General features: G+C 25.7%; 2 protein-coding genes across 4 annotated transcripts; both read left to right on the forward strand.

The window, feature by feature from the left end:
* Positions 1 to 3,680: 3,680 nt before the first annotated feature.
* Positions 3,681 to 5,055, forward strand: LOC149057739 (dynein light chain Tctex-type 1-like). Its single transcript, XM_089222204.1, has 3 exons — positions 3,681 to 4,075; positions 4,271 to 4,436; positions 4,544 to 5,055. Exons 1-3 carry the CDS (start codon positions 4,055 to 4,057, stop codon positions 4,690 to 4,692), a joined length of 336 nt encoding a protein of 111 aa, XP_089078330.1. The 5' UTR covers positions 3,681 to 4,054; the 3' UTR covers positions 4,693 to 5,055.
* Positions 5,056 to 6,213: 1,158 nt separating this feature from the next.
* Positions 6,214 to 22,479, forward strand: l(1)G0289 (plexin domain containing lethal (1) G0289). 3 transcript variants are annotated; one of them, XM_015509239.2, is made up of 11 exons: positions 6,216 to 6,476; positions 12,408 to 12,596; positions 13,620 to 13,742; positions 13,810 to 13,907; positions 17,683 to 17,814; positions 17,901 to 18,303; positions 18,446 to 18,597; positions 18,665 to 18,842; positions 19,258 to 19,391; positions 19,940 to 20,051; positions 21,977 to 22,479. In XM_015509239.2, exons 1-10 carry the CDS (start codon positions 6,404 to 6,406, stop codon positions 20,006 to 20,008), a joined length of 1,551 nt encoding a protein of 516 aa, XP_015364725.2. In that variant the 5' UTR covers positions 6,216 to 6,403; the 3' UTR covers positions 20,009 to 20,051; positions 21,977 to 22,479. The 3 variants fall into 3 exon arrangements, with proteins under 3 accessions (XP_089078329.1, XP_015364725.2, XP_015364724.2); XM_015509238.2 differs by lacking the exon at positions 21,977 to 22,479 and adding an exon at positions 20,112 to 20,174 and having other exon boundaries at positions 6,217 to 6,476; XM_089222203.1 differs by lacking the exons at positions 13,620 to 13,742; positions 21,977 to 22,479 and adding an exon at positions 20,112 to 20,174 and having other exon boundaries at positions 6,214 to 6,476.
* The last annotated feature ends 1,430 nt before the right edge of the window (positions 22,480 to 23,909 follow it).

The raw sequence follows: 23,909 nt of genomic DNA on the forward strand, positions 1-23,909 counted from the left end.
TTTTTTAGTTTTTTTTTCTATAAATATCGATAAAAGTTATTTGTTCGGTAGAAAAGCTTGAAAATTTAATACAAGGCTTCTAACACATTGTAACAATAGAAGTTAAAAAATATTAAAAATTTGTAGGCACAATTTTTTTTTGTAAGCATTTAAAGTTCAAATTTTGACTAAATACGTAAAAATTACGGCAATGTTCAAATTATCTTAGATAGAAATTCATAAAAGTTTTCCTTTTTAATTCTAAGATTTGAAAATTTAATACAAGGCTCCTAACATATTTTTACAATAGAAGTTGAAAAATAAAGGAAATACATAGTCACAATTTTTTTTTATAAGCATTCAAAGTTTGAATTTTTACAACATATTATGTAAAAATCACGAAAATTCGTAAATTATTTTATGCTAGAAATTCATAAAAAATTTTCCTTTTATATCTAAGATTTGAAAATTTAATACAAGGCTCATTATACATTTTTACAATAGCGATTGAAAAATAAAAGAAATATATAGTCACAATTTTTTTTTATAAGCATTTAAAGTTCAAATTTTGACTAAATACGTAAAAATTACGGCAATGTTCAAATTATCTTAGATAGAAATTCATAAAAGTTTTCCTTTTTAATTCTAAGATTTGAAAATTTAATACAAGGCTCCTAACATATTTTTACAATTGAAGTTGAAAAATAAAGGAAATACATAGTCACAATTTTTTTTTATAAGCATTCAAAGTTTGAATTTTTACAACATATTATGTAAAAATCACGAAAATTCGTAAATTATTTTATGCTAGAAATTCATAAAAAATTTTCTTTTATATCTAAGATTTGAAAATTTAATACAAGGCTCATTATAAATTTTTACAATAGCGATTGAAAAATAAAAGAAATATATAGTCACAATTTTTTTTTATAAGCATTTAAAGTTCAAATTTTGACTAAATACGTAAAAATTACGGCAATGTTCAAATTATCTTAGATAGAAATTCATAAAAGTTTTCCTTTTTAATTCTAAGATTTGAAAATTTAATACAAGGCTCCTAACATATTTTTACAATAGAAGTTGAAAAATAAAGGAAATACATAGTCACAATTTTTTTTTATAAGCATTCAAAGTTTGAATTTTTACAACATATTATGTAAAAATCACGAAAATTCGTAAATTATTTTATGCTAGAAATTCATAAAAAATTTTCCTTTTATATCTAAGATTTGAAAATTTAATACAAGGCTCATTATAAATTTTTACAATAGCGATTGAAAAATAAAAGAAATATATAGTCACAATTTTTTTTTATAAGCATTTAAAGTTCAAATTTTGACTAAATACGTAAAAATTACGGCAATATTCAAATTATCTTAAATAGAAATTCATAAAAGTTTTCCTTTTTAATTCTAAGATTTGAAAATTTAATACAAGGCTCCTAACATATTTTTACAATAGCAGTTGCAAAATAAAAGGAATACATAGTCACAATTTTTTTTTTAAGCATTCAAAGTTTGAGTTTTGACAACATATTACGTAAAAAATCACGAAAATACAGAAATTATTTTAAGCTAAAAATTCATAAAAAATTTTCTTTTTATATCTAAGATTTGAAAATTTAATACAAGGCTCATAATATATTTTTACAATAAAAATTGAAAAATAAAAGAAATGCGTAGTCACAATTTTTTTTTACAAGCATTCAAAGTTTGAATTTTGACAACATATGTAAAAATCACGAAAATTCGCAAATTATTTCAAACTAGAAATTCATAAAAATTTTTCTTTTTAAATCTAAGATTTGAAAATTTTTAATAATCTATAATATATCCTAGACAGATAAACCGTCTTCGCTCAGAATCGTTTTTTGTATACAATGATATAATATCATTGGATTCAAATTTAATTCCATCCATTACAGTAACCCCTTGTAACCATCTGTACAGCAGAGCGACATACACGACTTACCCGCCTTTTTTTTTTTAAAAGGACATTTCCGTCTTATTTTTAGAGCATATTTTTATGGTTTTAAGTACATTTTAATCCGGGCCTTGTATTATAATATTATCATTACAAAATACTGTCTAAGTAGGAATAACGATAACATTAATTTATGGTTATTTTAAATATTATTTATCTATTTATTTATATAAAATCACTTTGACTTTTAAAGGATTTGGTAACGATGATTGCTTTGGCATTATTGACATTAAACGAAACGTATTCAATTAGTAGTTCATGTTTATTGAATTTCATTCGGAACTATGGAGCACGCACCCAAAACTTACAAGTTTTTAACGATATCATAATTGAAAAATGTAACGTTATACAGTTTATGATAAATAATGAAACTAATGTAAGTAACAATTTTTACATTATAAAATATTTACAATTACACAATCAACACTAATCACAAAATAACAATGTCCAAACATTTTTTGAATATATACAACTTAAACAGCTTGAGGATGTCATTTTAGAGGGGAATTTAGCTGTAATCAATAAAATTGCTACAAATTACATTTCCGATAAATTTAGTAAAAAATAGGAAAAAAAATTATCTTCATATGAAAAAACAACAATAGATATACTATATAGTATATCAGTCAATCACTCAAACAATACTACATTTTTTTAATTCAATTTCAATCAAAACTACATATTCATAATCTGCAGCTACAACCAAATTTTTCAAATACAATACCTAAACAATTTTTCAACAGTAACATACAAAAGGTACCGACCCCTTCTGATTTCAACATCAACAAAAAACTTGAATTCACCTGTAACATACAATGCATTGACATTCTAATATCCAACACAAATACACAATGTTTTATAATAACTGTACGGGCCGGGAACGACACAATAATAGGCCGTGACGCCCGGTCACCAAATACTTCGCGTGCTACTCTCACACACCGACCGACCTGTGTATGTGTGTATATGTCTGTATAGCGACTCAATAGAAGTGGACGGGATCGCCGATCAAAACTAAAGAGTGCTAGTGTGTGGTGGTGTGTGTAGGTGTGTACGTATGTGTGGTGTGTAGACTTAAAACTAAAATAAAGGGTAACACAGGTTTTTGGTAACTAAGTTGCTGTAATATACAAATAATTTAAAATCCACAATATACAGCAAATTGTTGATGAGTAAGTAAAATAGTTTAACATAACTTATTAATGAGTAATAATTAATTTAACAATTCATTCGACGTCTCAATTTTCAGTGTCCAAATCTGTGAAAAAAATAAGATTAAAATTGTATATGCTCAAAAATTAATTTAATTAAATGATTGATATCCGAAATATATAAATACATTTCAAGATCTGACATATCGCATATAGTATTATTGACAATAACAACAAGCAAATTAGATTAGGTTTCAAAATTTTTCTATCTCATTTTCATGATATAAATCTTGTTATTTTTTGTGTATACGATTTTAAAATTTAGTTACGATATGTCCTCTTAGGTTCTTAATAATCATTCCATCTGCCATCATGATATGATCACAGATTATACAGATTATATAATCTGTGATATGACTAAATTTCATTTAATTTTCTTGAGATAACATAGTGCAGCCCTCAGTGTGTATTTTTACATTATAATTTTTAATTCTGCAAGCTGTAAGCCTGCAACTTTATTCAATAGATTGTGATAAGAATGAAGTAATTTTTCTGACAGTGTCCGGATATACCACTATACCAGTTATACTGTGATAATTTCAAATATTATATTATATTTAATTTAGTGTTCAGCTGTACCTATTTAATATTTTGTTCTTGACTTCTTGTATCAAAATATCAAACATCAAAATTGAGTAGCGAAAATACCTTTCCCGTTAAAGCATATTTTGATTTCTCTCTTTTTCATCTAAAGTATTAGCCATTTATTATTATAGTACATGTCGTGGTTCGTGAATCTAACAGAGATTTAATATCATGATTGTCAACATATAATAAAGATACTTATAAAATAATTGTATACAACATAATCTATTTGTATTATAAAGTAAACATTTAAAAAAAAACAGTTGACTATTGAATAATCAAAAAACTCAAAAGCAATGACTGATGTTAATGAAGGGGTAAAAATCTTATATTATTTTAATTGTTTTATCTTTTAGTTAATTTTTGAAATGTAATTAATACTAAAAAAAATAAATATGATAAATTGTAGTACAATATATTGGTAAAAATAATGTGAATTACGTTTTAGCCCCAAAAATTAATCTGTTGATCTAGTTATTTTATTTTTTATTTATAAATATTATTTGTCTTAGACACTTTTTGTGGTGGACGAAGTGAACGACATTATTAAGTACTCAATTGAACATTCAATTGGCAGTCAATCATACCAACAAAATATGGTAAATAAATGGAAAGATTCTGTAATAGAAAACTGTCTAACAAAACTTTCTAAATTGGGCAAACCTTTTAAATATATAGGTAAAGTAGAAATACTATTATTATTTATGTTAAAGATGTTTTATTTTTGTTTGCCGTAATATATTCGAAAACTATTAAATAATAATAAATTTTTTTTTTCTTGGCAGTTACGTGTGCTATCATGCAAAAAGTAGGTGCTGGTATTCATTCCGCTAGTTCATGTTTTTGGGACAACTTAACAGATGGTAGTTGTACTGTTAAATGGGAAAACAAATCTATATATGTTATTGTTACTGTTTTTGGACTAGCTATATGAATAATCATATAACATTTTTGTACAAATATACTATATGCTTGCACCATTAAATAAAAAATTTAACATTTCAATATTTTACACAATATAGTAAATATGTATGAAACAAGAAAATATTTACATTTATATAGTTTCTTCAAGTCAGTCAAATTATAATTGATTTTTTAAAATATTCCTTAATTAGAATAATTATTTAGATATAATTGATGTGATATAAATAAAGATATTGGTTGATAAAACAATAACTAATTAAAGGAATAACTATGTGTCAATAAATGTTTTTTATTATTATAGCTATTGATTTGTATTTTAATTTTGATATTTATTTTATGTAAAGGTATAAGAATCATTGTTCATTATTAGCTGTATTTTAACAAAAAGTATAAATGTAAATTACTGTATTATAATATTGTTGTTCCAATAAACTAATTGCGATTTATTTAAAAAAATTGTATCTAATTAATATATTTTTTTTTAAATTTACTTATATACAAAGTTCTATCATATCATATCAATAATTTCAAATCCAAAAAATATACAGATTCAGCAATACATTGATTTTTGTTTACAATTTACATTTACTTGTAGCTATAAATTAAATTTGTAATTTATAATATTTGTGGTCTTACTTTTAAAAGCATCTCATCTGATTTATTGTGAATTAAAATAATTTTACAATTACCAATGGCTTTTTTACTCTATATACGTTACTCATGTTATTTGAATCTTAATTGTAAATATCAAATTTATTTATTGTAATAATTTTATACATATTGTAAATTGTCTTTATAAAAAAAAATCTAAATTTGCACTAATATTATTTATTAACTATAAATAAACTTTAGTTAGAATCAGGTTGCCATGTTTATATGTGTGTAAGACAGATGCGGATGCAGGTGTAGAATCTTCTTGAACTCCTTGGACTCCAGTTATCTACACTCATAACTCATAACTCATAAGATAGATATTTCACGTGACGGTGACGCCATTAAATAAACATTAAACACCTAAACAAACAATTAGCCAATAGTCATTGTCCATCAGGTACTTCAAAATTTTACTAAACCAATTTAAACCACTAACTAAAAACAATTTAATTCAGTGATTTAAACTTTTTATATTTTATTTCTATTATTTTAAATTTTAGTGGGAGACATGGTTACAGTTATTTATATATATATATATATATATATATATAAGATTTGTAATTAATTTAAAAAGTGAATGTATGCAACAGGTTCACGGCGTTCACGCAACAAACCAACAAAGGCTTCCGTAGTTTCGTTCATCAGAGTACCTTCAGAGTTCAGCTTCAGACATCAGACTCCGACCCTACAACTACAAGGCCACAAATCACAATTTATATTGTAGACTTTAACGCTCTCTAGCAATGAATAGCGATAGTGATTATTTCTTATCTACTATCATCATTGACGTATAAATTGACGTATTATTTAGGTCTATCGGCTACATGGTACCTTTATTATTACTTGTAATAATTATTATTTGTTTCCAGCAGTTGTTACAGTTACCTCGACTAGTCGTCGGTCGTCGTTGTTCGCTATTAATTATCTCGTTAGTCGTTTGAAGTCTTAATTGTATTCCCCACGTTTGATTTTGCTTAGTGATAGTTATTAATTATGCGTTATTAAATATTTGTATTGTATTTTCCATTTCGCATTCTCAGAAGTGTCAAATAACTACAACAATAATTATGACGACTAAAATTTTTTACTGTGCTTTATCTTTTGTTTTTCTTACAATCTCCACAGTGTCTCCTCACGAAGGTAATTTACATTTATATAAATACCTATTATCAATGTCGTACTTGACTTAAATTTAATTAATGATCTATTCAGTATACACACCTACATGCTACATTTACAATTTTGGCGTATCTATGTTATGCTACTGCTGTTTGAATTCTTTATTTTATTGCCTTATTGGTACTTTATGATAAAACAATATTTATATGTATACCTACTAGGCTACTACTTATTAGACACTATTTTATTTAGAGGTCATGGTAATTATTAGGTACCTGCTTTCATATTACCCATTAATATGATATTCTTAAACATCTTATTTCTTGATATTATTTTATTTTAACATACGTAAACTAGTCAAATGAATGAAATACATTTTCCTTGTGTTAAAATTATTAAATCATAGACATTTTAAGTGATATATTGTATTTTGTTGGTACTCATATATTTAATCAGTGTTCGGAACATTAACTAAAAAAAATGGATTCGTTCATATTCATGTTCAGTCCTTAAAAAAGGAACTCGTTCACATTCTTTGAAAAAATTAATGCGTTCATAAAGTCGTTCATCTAATTTTTTGTTTATAAATGCTATACCAACAGTTTTTATAAAAACCCACCAACATAGGACTCAACCCAAAAATAAAAACAATTTAGACTTTAGAGCATATACATTTCTTAAAGTATCTAAGTTATATACATATATTTATTAAATAGTAAATAAATCGAGCATCTTAAAAATCGTTCATGTTCAATTTCTAATTAAAAAAACGAGTGACGTTTGCTTATCGTTAACTAACTATGAACGTGAACATGTGTTCATTAACGACATTCTTTCCAAACACTGTATCTAATGTATATCTATAATATATACCTGTATCTAAATTATGGATGTATTGAATAAAAATTAATATCTAATGACAAAAAAAAAGTATTGTTTACATAAATTATGAGATTATTAAAAACAATTATAGAAATTACTATATAATCTTATATTTATAAATATTTAATATAAGTTAAAAGTTGCATTTGCCTAGGGTTACTAGATTTTAAAATCGCCACACCGAGACATCACATTGATTAATCTTTTTTTAAAATATTTTATATGAAAATAATAATATCTGTTATTTTATTTAAAAATATATATTTATTTTTTATTTAAACTTTGTATCACAATTAGTTTCAACAATTAAGGGCCGTTCTTACAATGTCCGGTTAAGTGTCGGTTAAGACTAACCGGTAGAATTCTATCGGTTAACTCATGATAAATTCTTCCGGTTAGTGTTATCAGGCACTAACCGAGCATTGTAAGAATGGCCCTAAGTGACATTGAATACAAGACATAGATAAACTATTTACAAATAAGAAAAAAAAGATGTCTGATTAGATTAAAAAGCCTATATGGTTGAAAAAGGGTTAGAACGTACAAAATGATATTTATTTTTTGTTGGCTTGAAAAGATATTTTAGTATCAATAGGAATGTTGGCAAATTTTAAAAGGGAAAAACCTTGGGAAAAAAGATGATCCTGTTGGGTTGATAGGCTGGGGCATGAGTAGATTAGGTGGCTAATATCACAAAGCGTAGGGTTATTGTGGAATGTGCAGAGAGGAGAATCATTCAAACATAGTTTAAAAGAATGAAAAGGGAGTAGTTTGTGGCCAAAACAAAGACGGGAGAATGAAGATATACTTTTCCTGGAGATATTAAAGTTGTGAAACCTGGGGATATATTTCTATACCATGTGGCAAAGTGGGATGGGAGTGATCCCCAGTGTTTAAGCCCTAGGTTGGATGTACAAGATCTAAGTATGGGGGTAAAATCTGACCATGGAATTTGAGCGCTTGGGGAACATTTGAAAGATGCCGAGAACTTGGCTAATTTGTCGGCAAATTCGTTATCGGCGTTACCAGTGTGGCCTGATATCCATAGGAACTGAAAAACCGTGCCAGATTCAGTTAAACAATATAGAATGTATCTGATAGTGATTAAGAGGGGATACATTTGGAAATTGAAAGCAGTAGAAGAGAGAGCTTGAAGACAAGAAAGTGAGTCAGTGGTGATGAGAAATTTATTCGTTGGTAAGATTGAGATTATATTGAGTGCTTCAATTATAGCAAAACATTCTGCAGTGAATAAAGAAGCCGTATGTGGGAGGTTATTAGAGAAAGAAATGTGGAACACAGGGTTGTAAAAGGAGTAGCTAGCCGACAGGGGAGAAAAATAATAATATATATTAACCTTTATACTTTTTGGTTGAATGAATTTTTTTCTATACAGGTATTATTCTTAAGTTTTTCATAATATTCATTACAAGTTAAACCAGGGGTTGGCAATTTTTCGCCTACACGGGCCATAAGTTTTTTTCAGATTTTTATAGGGGCTACTACAAAATTAAAATATTAAAAAATATAATTGTAAGTGTAACATATAATACTAATATATTTACAGATAGCAACAATCATATTATGTGTTTAACATTACGGTTGTCCTTATTAACTAATTTTTAATTAAAAACATTAGTAAAGGAAATTTAAAATTTAAAAAATAATTATCAATTAATTCTTGAATGCATTTTAATATATAAATATTAAGTTACTATTGTGAACTTTTAAAATTATTTATTGTAATCTGTCTAAGATCACCAGTAAGATTGTCAAATTTTAATTTATGCTCTGTTTCATAGTGATGTTTAATATTATACTCTTTTACAGATAAAATGGTTTTTTTGGCAAATTAAACATAAAAGTTTATCTTTATTTTTGATAAAAAAAATACAAATCCGTCCACGATTCGTTGAATGTATGATTTTCATCTCTAATTTTACGTTTTTTTGACATTGAATTGATAGTTTATTATAAATCAGTTGAAATTTAAGCTTCATGTTAGAATGTTTCGAAAAAAACTGCACTAAGGCCATAACCAGTTACGTATTTGTCGTAATCGACGATATATACATTATATACAATTAGATTATAATTTCGCTCATAGCTTTGTTCTCGCATTGTTATAATATAACTATTTATTATTTATTATATTATAATAGTCATGATTAAATATTATTTATAACAATTTAAGCTATACAATTTAAACACCATGAAATATATTTGGAGGGCCACAGCAAAAAGTTTTGAGGGCCGCGGATTGCCGGCACCTGAGTTAAACCAAAAGTTGCCTCTTGGGACACCGAATCCAATTATTTTATATGTGGTTCAGAACTTTTGAAATATTTAGTTAATTTTGAAGAACAATCAGATACCAACAAACTATTTTTATGTTGACTTGATTTTAAGTCCGATTTTAAGTAATCAGCTATATCAGCTCAATATTATTATTATTATTTCTTGGTTTTAATTAATTTGACAGGACACTGGGACGAGTTGTTAAAACTAGGACTGTCTCGGTCAAACCGGCACGAATGGCAAGCCTATAGTTGCTTATACTCAAAAATTATTTAGGCAATTAGTTTAATTTATATAATGAATAAGATATCATAATTATGTTTTAATTATTATTAATAACTTTCCTATAAGTACATTTTTTTTACAGAAATAAAAATTATGGTGTATAGGTAAATTATTTTTCATATTAGTGCTGAACACTAAATCCGTATCAATCCATATCTGGATTGCCGATCTGGTTTGATACGAATTAACACAAAATTTACAATCCATTTAATCCGGATTAAAATATCAAAACCAGATTATGATTCAAATTCAGGTTATGATATTAATCCGAATTATAAAGCATTTTGAAAATAATTATTAATAATATTAACCCTGGTATATTTGCTATTAGAGGTCTCATAACATTGAGTCGATTGTCAATAGATTTTAGATTGTATGTTCGTATTATTTAGGTTGATAATAATGAAAAAATAGCTGATTATCTTTCAAAAACAATGAAGTTGGATTAAATAATTGTAAGCTATAATCCAGATTGGTCAAAATAATGCTCAACACTAGTTCATATACTATGCTTGATTAATGAATATGTTTTAATTCAAACAAAAAATAAGAATCTATTAATTATGTGAAAGTATATTTTTCACCAAGTTAAGACGTATTATAATCAAATATAAAATTGATGTGTTATACTTTTGGAATTTTAAATTTTATTCATATTATACTTATTATTATTACTTATTATGTATATAGTAATATTTTGAGATAAAACACAAAAACAATATTTTATCAAATATTCTGAATTATCTCAATACTCATTGTAATCCAATATTTTGCATTCTACTAATCAAAGATTAAAATTATTAATGACAACAATAGTAAAGCTCATATTGATATTGTGAAAAAATTTCTATTGTCTTCATGAATTGAAAAACTATTCATGGTGTTTATGAAAAGGCTTTTTGAAATTTTTTTGGAGAAACATCAGTTAACTCTTAAATGATTTTGTTTTCTGGGTAAAAATAGGCAGACTAACTTTTAAATCAACTATCATCCACAGCACAATTGGAAAGAATTGGAAATAAGCTGTAGATACAAAGAACCAAAAACTATTATAAACTTAAAATTGATGAAAAAAAATGTCAATTCCACAAATAATTAATTATCAAATATTTATCATAAATAATATGTAATAATTATTTATTATTCTTAACACCATAAATTATTGAATTTTAAAGGATAATAGTCTTGAAATGTAATAATATAAATAAATAACACAGAGCAATTTCTTTTACTTTTTCCGATGGTAATTAAAGTAACATTATAAATTAATAGTAAAAATTACAAAAGGTTGCGAAAGTTTTAAAAGACACAAAGTGTGTATTGTAATTGAGTATAGATAGCATTTGACATGTATGCAAACAATTTGTATAGGAATATATTATATTAGTGTGTTAAATTAGATTTTATTGTTAAGTTACTATACACGGTGAATTTTTTATCATGGACCACTCATTATTTCAAAAAGTATCAATGTTTTTGAAAATATTTTCTTACAAAGTTTCATGTTGTTAAAACAACAATGTTTTTATTAAAAAATTATGTTTTTAAATATTTTTTATCCTTATAATGTTTTAAGTTTTATACTTTTTTGAATGACAACCTAGAGTTTTAATTTCATATTCCAAAGCAGAATATTTTTCTAAGTATTTTGATTGGTAAAAATCGAATTTTGGACGAGTAGTTTATGAGTTATAAGTATTTAAAGTTTAGATTGGCGGAGTGGAGTGGTACGGGGTTACCCCGCAAAATGTTTGTCCTCTACTCCGCTTGTCTAAACTTAAAATACTTATAACTCATAAACTACTCGTCCAAAATTTGATTTTTATGTATCAAAATACTTAGAAAAATATTCTGCTTTCGAATATGAAATTAAAACTCTTGGTTGTCATTCAAAAAAGTAAAAAACTTAAAAAATTATAAGGATAAAAAATATTTAAAAACATAATTTTTTAATAATAACATTGTTTTTTTAACAACATGAAACTTTGTAAAAACATAATTTCAAAAACATTGATACTTTTTGAAATAATGAGTGGTTCATGATAAAAAAATCACCCTGTATCCTAGTAATAATGCTGATTTTTATTTAAATTTCTCTATTATTTGATCATAATATCAATAATATTTACAGAGAAAGTCACTTGTCTTAACAAATATTGTTTTTTTTTTTAAATATATCAGTATATATAATACTTCCTACAAATATATCTATAATGGTGATCCCCTACCCGCTATTTTGAACACACAATTTTCTGATTTTTAATTATACCAGTAAATAATTAATGTATACAATTTGTGAAAAAAAACTGACTAGTAAATGTGATATTTACATCAAATATTATATATATATAGTTACTTTTATGAAGTTAAGTAGTGCTTTTCATTTAAATATTGAAGTCAATATTTGCTTTTAATATTTTAATGCTTTCAAATGTATTTTAAATATATAACATAATTTTTAATTTTACTATTGTTATTTTTTTGCAGAAAATTTTTATAAAATCTCCATACAAGATAAGACTTTTCTAAATACTGATGTAATTACACTTCCAAATGTACGACTAAAAAGATTTGCTGAATCTCTTGTAACTAATACTAGTACTACTTCTCAACAAAAACATATTTCTATTCAAGCAGTCATAGACAAAAACAATGGAACAAAACAAACAAAACAAGGTAAGTACCTACAAATCCAAATTCATAGGATCAAGCAAGTATTCATCAATTATAATCAAATCAAATCAAATATTGTTTTTCATCACATATTGGCTATCTATTTTTGTCATATTTTTGAGAGTTCACTTTAATTGACACCTTGTATAGAAATCAAGTTAGTTATTAAGGGGAATGACAGTTTCTATTGATCTAGAGAAGTCCAACATAAAGTATCCCATTCTTGGGGTTATATAATGTACATATTGATATAGTCACAATATTGTGTATATTACTCAGGGCAGTAGTCACAGAAGGGGCTTAGCAAGTTCAAAATCTTCCCATTTAGCACTTGGAAAGTATATAAATGTATTTATTATATTATTACATATAATTTTTATTATATACCAACTCGTATTAAATTTCTGTCCATGACACTGATATTACTTCACTATTTTAAATTGGAATAAAAATATTTTAATTTTATTAAATTTAAATTTTCCGTTCCCATTAAATGTAACTAAAGAATTTGTTTCTTTTAATTTTTTGGTGTATTATTAAATAAATTCAATCATTATTTTAATGATGTGTATTAATATTATGTCTTTGTGTATTGTTTAATCAACACGTTTTGAATTTGAATATTTTTTTTAAATATTAAAGTTTTACTGTTAATATATAAACTGATAAATATTTGTTTTTAAAGATAAACTAATTTTTAAATTTTTTTTTCTTTATTTGGGGTTGAGGCTTCGACAACAAGGGCCATTTAGCCTGTGGAACTGTGGGGGTGAGAACTGTTGGTTTGGAACTTGTCGAGTCGTGGATGTTTGGCAGAATATCGAATGGGCACCCATAGGTTTCTGTCATGCTCCCGGAAAGGAGGGGGGGGGCTCTCTTTCCAGACAGTGTGAACTGCTTGGAAAGCGATGCCGCCCATGACCAGGAGTATTGCAACCAACGCTTAATCCGCCCGACCACTATACCCCCTTTAGTCTTTTTGTTTATCTTTAATTATCTACTAATTTAAGGTCTTAATTTATGTAGAAACAAATACACCAAACACTTCACCTATTATGAAAGACACTGATAAGGTTCTTGGAAAAAATTTGACTACAGTGACTCATGAACCTCCAGTTCAGGCGAGTTCTGGAAATATAAGTTATATAGGTAAAATTGTGTTTAATTTAAAAATTAATTTTACTTGATAAAATTAATATATTTCCTTTTTTTTTAGGAACATCCACGCCTATAGCTCTGCCAGTTGATTTAGAATTTCCGTCTGCAATTACCAATGAAACACTTAAAAATCATAATATAACCAAATCAAAAAATGTAAGTTGTATTTTCAGTAGTTAATTTTGGTATTAAATATACAATTAGAATGTGAAGAATGTCATTAAATTAATACAATGATAAACTATTCCATTCGAATAATTATCTTAAACAGAGCTCAGTTTACCAATTTAAAAGCTATATGTTTTAATATAAATTCACCTTATTAGTGGTTGCTTTTCATTCGATACATTTTTGGAATTTTCTCCAAAATTATAGGAATTAAATTTTAACTAGTAATTTTAATTTAGTATCTTATTAAATTTTAGTATATTATGTTAAATTTCTTAAGAAGATATCCAGTAAATAAATTATTTCCTCCACACAATCTCCTTCTCACAAAAAAAAAAACATTCTATAACACAGATTGATACTTAACTTTTCTAAACATAATCTTAAATATTCATTATGAGGTCATTTCTAAATCTATTAATATATAACAGTTCTTAAGTTATTTAATTTTGCATAGGTTCATTAATTATGATATAATGATAATATGCTTATCTGAAGATAAATGAATAATTGTTATTTTTTTTTAATCATAATTATGTTTGATAACTTGAATATTTTTTAAAGAATATGCATATTTTAAATCAAATTTATTAGTACATTTATTTAAAAATACATAGTTTCAGTTTTTATAATATTGATAATTTTTTTTAATTTTAATATTTGTGCTTAGAAAAAATAATAAAATATTCAAAGTATACTCGCTTTTGTATTAAAGATATGAAATTATTAAAAAAGCCATCCATTCAATATTTATTGAATGTTCAATTTTTAGAACCATTTATCAATCATTATGTATGTAAAAATTATTAGTTTTAGAAATATTAAATACAATTAGTTGCTGATATTTAAGTCTATTGGTAACTTCTACATTGTTTGAGAAGTAGATACTTTCTGTAAATTAAATGTATGAATAAATATTGTAAATGATCATAATTATTGTATCAAATCAAAAAATATTTTTTTAATTATTTATTAAAATTATAATGAGTGTTAAATTATTAAAATAATATTTTACTAGTCATAGAATATTAAGAGGACGTGATACCGCATGTGTTGTCTCCGTCTTACAAATGCTTAACATGGTACATTTTTCGCTCAGCAGAACACGTGTAGCTCCGTTAACTTAAAAATTAGAGTGAACTGATCTCTTATAAAATTTAAAGGTAAGATTATTATCTGGACAACCTCATATGCTTTTTATTTTATATCAAATTTAAAGCGAGTTATGAGTATTTTAAAATTGTGAATTTTTTGTGCATCTTAAAATACTCATAACTTCCTTTAAAATTTAAATATATTAAAAAGCATATGAGGTTGACTAGATAACAATCATACCTTTAAAATTTATAAGAGGTCAATTCACTCTAATTTTTAAGCAAACGGAGCTACACGTGTTCTGCTGAACGTAAAATTTAGTATATAATGCACTTGTAAGACAGAGACAACACATGCGGGTATCACGTCCTCTTAAGACAACTTATATTATTAATAAATAACAATAACACAGATTATTCATTTTTTTAATTGACAAAACATCAAAGAATAAGTACTTTAAGGTAATATTCTGATGGGCAAACGTAAATTGCACCCAACAAAAGGAAATGGTTGTAAATTGCGCCCGGTATTTTTCAGGTATACATTTTTGTGTAGTAAATTGCGCCCGGTATTTTTCAGGTACAAATTTCTGTATAGTAAATTGTGCCCAATAGAAGTATTATTTTTATGATAGTCATTTAGCATTAGTGCATTACCCAGAGGACACCACGAGGAGGCGACTATCACTGTCCTTCCATTATAGAGATAAACGTTGGCTTATCCACCAATAAATGAACAACAGTATTTTTTAAATACACATAATAGGTAATTAGAATTCAAGATAGTAGATACTATGGACGTAATTTACTAACCCGTTTTAGAACCAAAAAAATCCCGTGCGCAATTTACTATAGTATTTTTACTACCCACTTAATGAGGGCGCAATTTACAAGCGCCCATTCTGATTTATGTATATAGTGTATATTGTTTATTAGTTTTGCAATGGTATCTATGTATTTATATAAGAAAAATACTAGTGTACAAAATAAAAGTGTTTCAAAAGTTCCATTAAATATCTAAATCATTTATTATTTTACTTTTTCATTTTCATAAAACTTTCTTTCTTACAAGTTTGAATATTATAAATAATACAGCAAATTAAGCTTGAATATTTTTTTTTTACTTGATAATTTTTCATTGATTTAAATTTATTTATGATATTACCCCTGTTCTGAGGGAAGATAAGGAAAAGTACTCACTTGTAGGAATTGTGGCGTAATAACCAATATTGTTTATTTAATTAAATTCATTTAAAATAAAATGTATATTATTTTATCTAAAGAACATGCACTTTGACCACATCTGCACAAATGATGTTTAATGTTAATATAATTGTCGATTTTTAAATTATGTCAATGAGCTTATTAACCTCAATTTTCAATATTCAACAATATCATTATTTTATTACTTAAAAACATATTATTTTTATATGTTATTTTGTTATTATTTAATTAACTTTTAGCACTAAAACCAGAAACTTGAGTAAAAATTACTATTTAAGATAATCAAATATTCTCATATGAAGTTTCTGTCTTACATACCAGCCATTACATAGCCAATCTATGTTTCGGAGTCTTACTACATTTGAATTATTGCTGATATTAGAACAACATTTTTTAGTTTAAAATTTATAGAGAACATGAACTGTGTTTAAGAGAACAGTTTTTTGACCATATTTTAGTTTTTAAACAAGATGAGAATTTGAAAAAATTAATGATCAAAGTATTTATAGCTAATTTTAAAATGAAAATATAAAAACTACTCTCACTCAATCAAAGTATATACTCTCTTCAACTAATTGTTTAATTAATACATTTTTTTTATTATTATATACTATTATTGATATCAATATGAATAAGAATCCGATACATAGATATGCTAGGTTATATAACTTAGGGACGTCAACTAGATCACGTTTGGTATACCTTCATATAGGTCTGAGTGCAGCTTTAAACAGAGGCGGTTTGAATGTATTATACTTAGTGGTGCAAGACAGTACATATACACCCCCCCCCCCTTCATCATAGAAATTACAAATAAATATTTTTTTATAAGTTAATAGTTTATAAGGCCCTTATATTCTTAACTTTACGCTTTCAACAGTTTCAGCCATGATTATCATTTATAAAATGTCATTGATTAGGTACTTTATTACTTTATTCATTTATTGAACATTAAAAATAAACATTTCGGTCAGCACATGCTCAACCAAGACCACCCCCCCCCCCCCACCAACATTTGATCCATTTCATAAGTGAATAATCTCTAGACAAAGTTAGTAGCTTGTATAAAAAACTCATATTAAAAAAAATAATTCAATTGACGCCACTATTCACGTATATTAGACAGATTCAATTTATACGGGTTTTCGACTATACACCGTCAAAGTAAAAATTATTATGTGGACAGTTCACAGTTACATCAGATTTGCAATACAAAGTAATGTTTTTACAAGAAGGAGTAGTTGGGAGAATAATTTTGCCTCAACTTTCAACACTGTATATCTCTGGAAAGTGTTAGACTCAAACAACAAAATTAAAAACATAAACGAATTGAGTGATTTTGTTATGAAATTCCAATATAAGGGGAGAGGGTGGTGGAGAAATGCTCAATTTATTTAGTTTACACTCTATTAACTCGCAAACAAAATTTATTATATGGTTTTTAGGATTCTCATATATACTACAATAGTACAACAATTAACAATGTCAAGGTATTTAATGATTATTGGGTTGATTTGGAGAACCATCCTAATGCAAATATACATGATATGTTATCAGATTCTCATCGCAGAGCTGCAGTAAGTTAACAATATTTAAATATAATTTAAATACAATTCTAAATAAATATGCCATATTTTTTTAAAAATGAAACTTATGTTTTTAGACCATCAACTTGAAGTTTCAATTTCCTTTTTATGGACATTTATTAAACTCAACTACAATTGCAACTGGAGGTTTTTTATATTTAGGAGAATACATTCATTCATGGTTAGCAGCCACTCAATACATTGCACCTCTAATGGCCAATTTTGATTTAAGTTCATCAAACTATTCAAACATTTATTACATGGAAAATGGTACTGCATTAACAGTTACTTGGCATAATGTTACTTTACAAGATAAACCTGATGTTGGAGGATTCACTTTTCAAACAACTTTACATTCAAATGGAAATATTGTATTTGCATACAAGGATGTACCATCTAAAATAAAAGAAATTGATTCAACTAATCACCCAGTAAAAATTGGATTATCTGATGCATATGTATTAGATAAAACAATATTTTGTTAGTATAATTTTAAATCATTTTTAACTCTGCAGCCTTATTGGCATTTTTGACAATCAAAAATAAAATTTCTCAAATCACATTTATTTTAAAGTATGGCACCAATTTTTTTAACATTAATGTTTTTATGTTGTGCATATAGTTGTGAGAAGAAAAACTATTTATGAGTATCATAGAGTAACATTCCACGAGGATGAAGTAACAAATGGAACTGTTATAATTTTAACTGCATTGCCAACATGTCTCGAAAAGAAAAATTGTTCTAGTTGTATTAAAAAAGACACAAACTTTCAAGTATAATATTATAATTAATTATATTTAATAATTGCATAAAATAATTAAAATATTTGTTTTATACTAGTGTTTTTGGTGCGACAACCGATGTTCATCCGGAGTTGATCGCAACCGTCAAGACTGGCATCAGAAAGATTGTGAGAAATTGAAGCTTGTTAATGAAGATATGTGCACATCTGGAGCAACAACTGTTACTCCTATTGTTGACAATTCTAGTGTTGAAACATCTGTTAAAACTGAATCTCGTAATTGACTATATTATTATTTACATTCTATTTGAGGAAACAGTGGCATATTTAAGATTTTACCTAAAAGAAGCAACTCCTCCTTAAAAAAAAATGTAGATTTTTTATAGATCTCAGTATATTTTTATTTGCAAAACAAGATCTATATTTATTTTAATAGTTTAAATCTACTATAGCCTTAGGCAACAATGCAAACACATTAAATTTATGTGTATATTTGTTATATTATGTATTAATTTTTAAAAAAGTTCTTTATTTATTAATTAAACTTAAAAGCGCTCAGTTCAATAAACATTAAATATGTTTTTCAAGTATATCTTGTTGGAGACCTCTATCAGTGTCTTCTCTTAAATACGCCATTATAAACAAACTGTTTTATTTAGCATTTACTTTAACATTATCGTTTAATCTTTAGATACAAATTCTTCATCTTCTAGTACAAGTTTATTCTTCATTGCATTGTGTGTTTCATTAACTTTAATGTCATTAGTCTGGGTGTTCTATGCTTATTTAAATCCTCATACACGATCTGGACAAATGCTAATAAGAGTAAGTATATCATTTTAAATTCTATATTACTTAATTTGTTTAAGAATTTAATATATTTTTGTTATTTACTTCTTAGTGGTAGTATTTATTAATGATTTTCATTAGGTTAAGATAGGTCATTGATTCTGATATTTTTTTTTAATTTAAATGATAGGATTAGGTTAACCTATAGGATAATGTTGATGAGTACTTTGTTTGATAAAGTAGTAGTTGGAAGTAGTAGTTTAAAATTTAAAATTTGTACTTATCACATCCTATGACAATTATTTTCAGCAGTTTGGTATTAGTAGAAAAACTTAAAAATACTAGTTATAACTGAACAATATAAATAAAATAGTTAAAGTGTTTTAAGTATTATTATACAAATTTCAACACATTATTAAAAACAAATTATTGAATATGTACTACATTTTCACTTAATTTGAAATTTGATTTAAATTTAGAAATGAATATATACTATATATTTTTTTTAATTTTAAAACTTTTTAAATGTAATTGGGGACTTTATTCATTGTTTATATGATATTTAAATATTGTTTTTTACTTAGTATCGACCAAATCAGTGGGGTTGGAGAAAAGGAGAAGCTCGTTATACAGCTGCTACTATTCATATGTAAAGTGAAATAAGTACGAGATCAACCAAAAATTGACGACAGAAAGGTAGATTTAAAAATAATATAATTTATGATATATATAACCATATTTTTTTTGCATTTACAGTGTTGAGAGTTTGCTGGTTGAAATTAGAATTATAGAATATTAAATTGATAACAAAAAAAAAAACATCTGTAACTGTGATTTTTGAAAATAACTAAGGTTTTAGTAAAAGCTTGATGATGTATGAATCATAAATATATATTTATTTTATTTTGCACAATGCAGCTAATGTTATTTTCTAACTTCTATTAACTAACCTATTGTTACTTAAAACTTTTATTTTTAAATTTTTATAAATGTTATTCAATTTATTATATGTGTGGGTCCTATAATTGGAAGATAGATTTTTGGATATAACATAAACCATTATTTATTCTGTATGGAACCTAGTTGTCTTACATTTTATTTATAATTGTAAAACTTTGTAAATTAAAAAAAAAATAGTCACTTTTATACCTCAATACTTAGAAAACTTTTTCAGTGCCTTAGTATATATACCGTATTATACATGAATCTTTCAAATGGTATTTTTAGAATATTTTTTACGAATTTTCTACGTATCTCATTTCTGACAATGCTTTTTCATAACAACTAATTAAGCATTTAAAAATTGTATACGCTGTTATATATTCTATTCAGAATAAGAATTCCCACTCGTCTTGTTCGCGCATGTCTGTTGCCACCAGTTGGCGTTCCAAAAGTATGTTATAACATAATAGGTAATAATTATTACAATATTAATAATCATTATTATGATCATTTGTATGCACATTGGCGGCTATCGATAGCAATGGGTGATGGAAACTGTCGACAACTGGCGACCAATCACAGTGCAACCGATACTTACCAGGGGGGTTCTGATGGCTGTCAGCGGCTTATTTGCGTGCGCAAAAGTGGGAATTCTTATTCCGAATAGAGTATAGTACCTAGTTTAAAAATAAACATTTTTTACATGCACTTATCTATAAGTTTGTTTTTTGTAAGGATACTCAATTTTTTTTTGGGGGGAGGGGGGAATAAAATATAATTTTTTTAGTTATATTATCATAAAATATCCCATTAATGAAGCTTAATAAATAAATAATTATCTACTCAGTTTAATTGACGCACTAAGTTATTATATTAAATCTAATTTTAAAATACATTAACTTAAATAATTATCATGTACCTTTTATTTCTAAGTTTTTTTAAAGGAAATTTAGCACTTTTACTACCTAGTGTGACATCCATATAATATAGTTCTAATTTGATAAAATAATACATATTCGTGATGTGGTATACTTTCTTTTCATATATAATTATTAGACATTGGTTTATTTTAAAAATATAAAAATGTTCATATGTTTTTTTTGTTTAAAATAATTATTATCTACTAATATGTTAATTTAACATATAAATTGTTTTATGAAATCGCTTGATGCAACATTGTTTTCCCAAGAACACTAAATTTTTACATTTTAGACAAATACAATTATAATAGACTAAAGGACCCCCTGATTGCTTCACCAGCCGACTTATAACTCAACTGTCATACGTATCATTTTTGATAATATTATAAACAATTTTTTTTGTAATATTGTTTTCTGTTGCAATTAAAATAGTATTTTTCACTGTAAAAATAATTTCTTATACATTAGATATATGTGCCTATTGAACAACACCCTAAATATTCTTATAAATACATATTTTAATTGTTTGTATTTTAATAGAACAATATGTTAATTAATTATACCAGCAACGTAATTAGGGTTGGATAGCATATTGATTAATTCCTGTTGGGACTGTGTTAATATATTATTTTTTTTATTGAAACAAACATTTTTATCTTTCTTATTGTATTCAATCAGCACTCATTGAATAATCCTTATACATTGCTGGGTTATGCACATTTTTGTATTGTACCTTGTATGTTTCAATTTTTTTTACAGGCCCGGCTCTAACAGTTAAATACACCTAAGCAAACTTAAGTTTTACTGCCCTTTACTTGTAAATACTACATCAAATATTTTTTAATTCACCCGTGGCCTATGTCGCCTACTCCTTAAGTCGGGCTTGTTTTTATAAAACACAAGTAAAAAATATTGAAATAGTGATATTCTTTGTATTATGTTTAAATTAAGTTTATTGTTTTTTTCTACTGTTGATCTTATGAAATGATGAAATTTGTAACATTCTTCTTAAATTAATTTTTTTTTAATTGTTAAATATAATTACAAAATAGGTGTTATATTTACATACATGTTCGAATTAGGTATCAAACTACACTCTTATTTGTTTTTTCCTTACTTTAATAGCTAAATGGTTGTTTTTTTTTTTTTAACTCAGTGTACATTATAATATATTATAAATTATCTTCTCATAATGAACAACTTTAATTATATTATTAAGATGTTTCATTTGCTTAACATTTAATTACATTTAGTTAAATATATGTTATTGTAATCTAATATTTTCTTATTTCTGTAATAATGAGCTTTATACATTTTAATAAGTTTAATATAAATAATTGTTAAAGAATAAATGTTCACTGGTATATATAACCTAATTTTGGCATTTTCATTAATTAAAATAAAATCTTAAATTTTTAATGTTATGGGTCTTGTCTTGGAAGTAAAAGATTGTTTTCTTTTATAATCTAAAATTTGTTTGACCTTGTAAACTTTACAATGTAAAGCATTATTTTATAGTTTTGTCAACATCAGCTTTTTATTAGGGGTCAGTGGTCAGTGGCCTAAAGCCTAAATAATTGCCTTATAATATATTTATATTTGAAATTAGTTATTAAAGTTGGTATCACATTATTCGAATTATTATTTTTTGATGTTGCATTACTTTTAATTTGATGCAGTGAATGTTACTTTTTTTGTCAGTCATTACTTAGAATCAACATTCAACAATAAACACTATACCATCCAGAACCGAATTCAAATAATTTATAACAACTGGCAAGTTATGTAACCTACCCTTAATCCTTAACTGGATTATAATATATTAAAACAAATGAAAGATTTCAGGCTATTATGATAATAATGATTGACCACCCCAACAATATCAATTTGTAATTCAAATAATTAAACATTAAGTACAGTCACATTTTAAAAATTCAGTAACATACTGTTATAATATAAAATTATGACAATGAGAACCAACCCTTAAAGGCAAAGATAGACCGTTTAAAGATCATAGATTTAGAAAAGTGTTTGCATTATTTAGACGATATATACAATAACTGAGTAAGAAGATTGAAGAAAGAATAGTATGTAGTTACTGATGTTACTACAGCATTTATAAAACTTCTAGATTAAAATTACTGTTACGCAATTTTAGGACACATTTATACTCTAATTATCAGGGACAAGTATTTATAAATGTGAGTAAGACATGGTCACTGACCAATAACAAGGTATAGGTTAGTGTATGACTAATTGCCTTTAACAAAAAAAGTACTATGAAATATATAGGGTGTCCCGCGAAGATTTACCAATTGCAATATCTCCTAAAATATTGAAGATACAAAAATTTTGGTTTTGTAATAAAATAAGATAAGAACTATCATTATTTCTTTTAAATGTATTAGTAAAAAAGTTAAAAGATATATTATTTTATTTAATCATTTCCATTAAAAATAAAAATTGCCCATTTTATAGTTTATTTTTCCGAAAATATTGACATTTCAACATTTTATTTTCATCAATTTCCTTGTTTTTAGTTTCGAGGAAAAAATTATAAACTATTCAACACCATAGTGTAATCAAACATGTGACCCACCGCCCGCAGCTCGTACAGCAGGTGAACGATTTCACTGTGCAAATCAATAATCATAATTGAAATAGGTAGTTCCCAATTTTTCTTTGAAGAAAA

This window comes from Diuraphis noxia, unplaced genomic scaffold (genome assembly GCF_037042655.1).
Source record: "Diuraphis noxia isolate RWA-SAM2 unplaced genomic scaffold, SU_Dnox_SAM2 contig0003, whole genome shotgun sequence".
NCBI lineage: Eukaryota > Metazoa > Arthropoda > Insecta > Hemiptera > Aphididae > Diuraphis > Diuraphis noxia.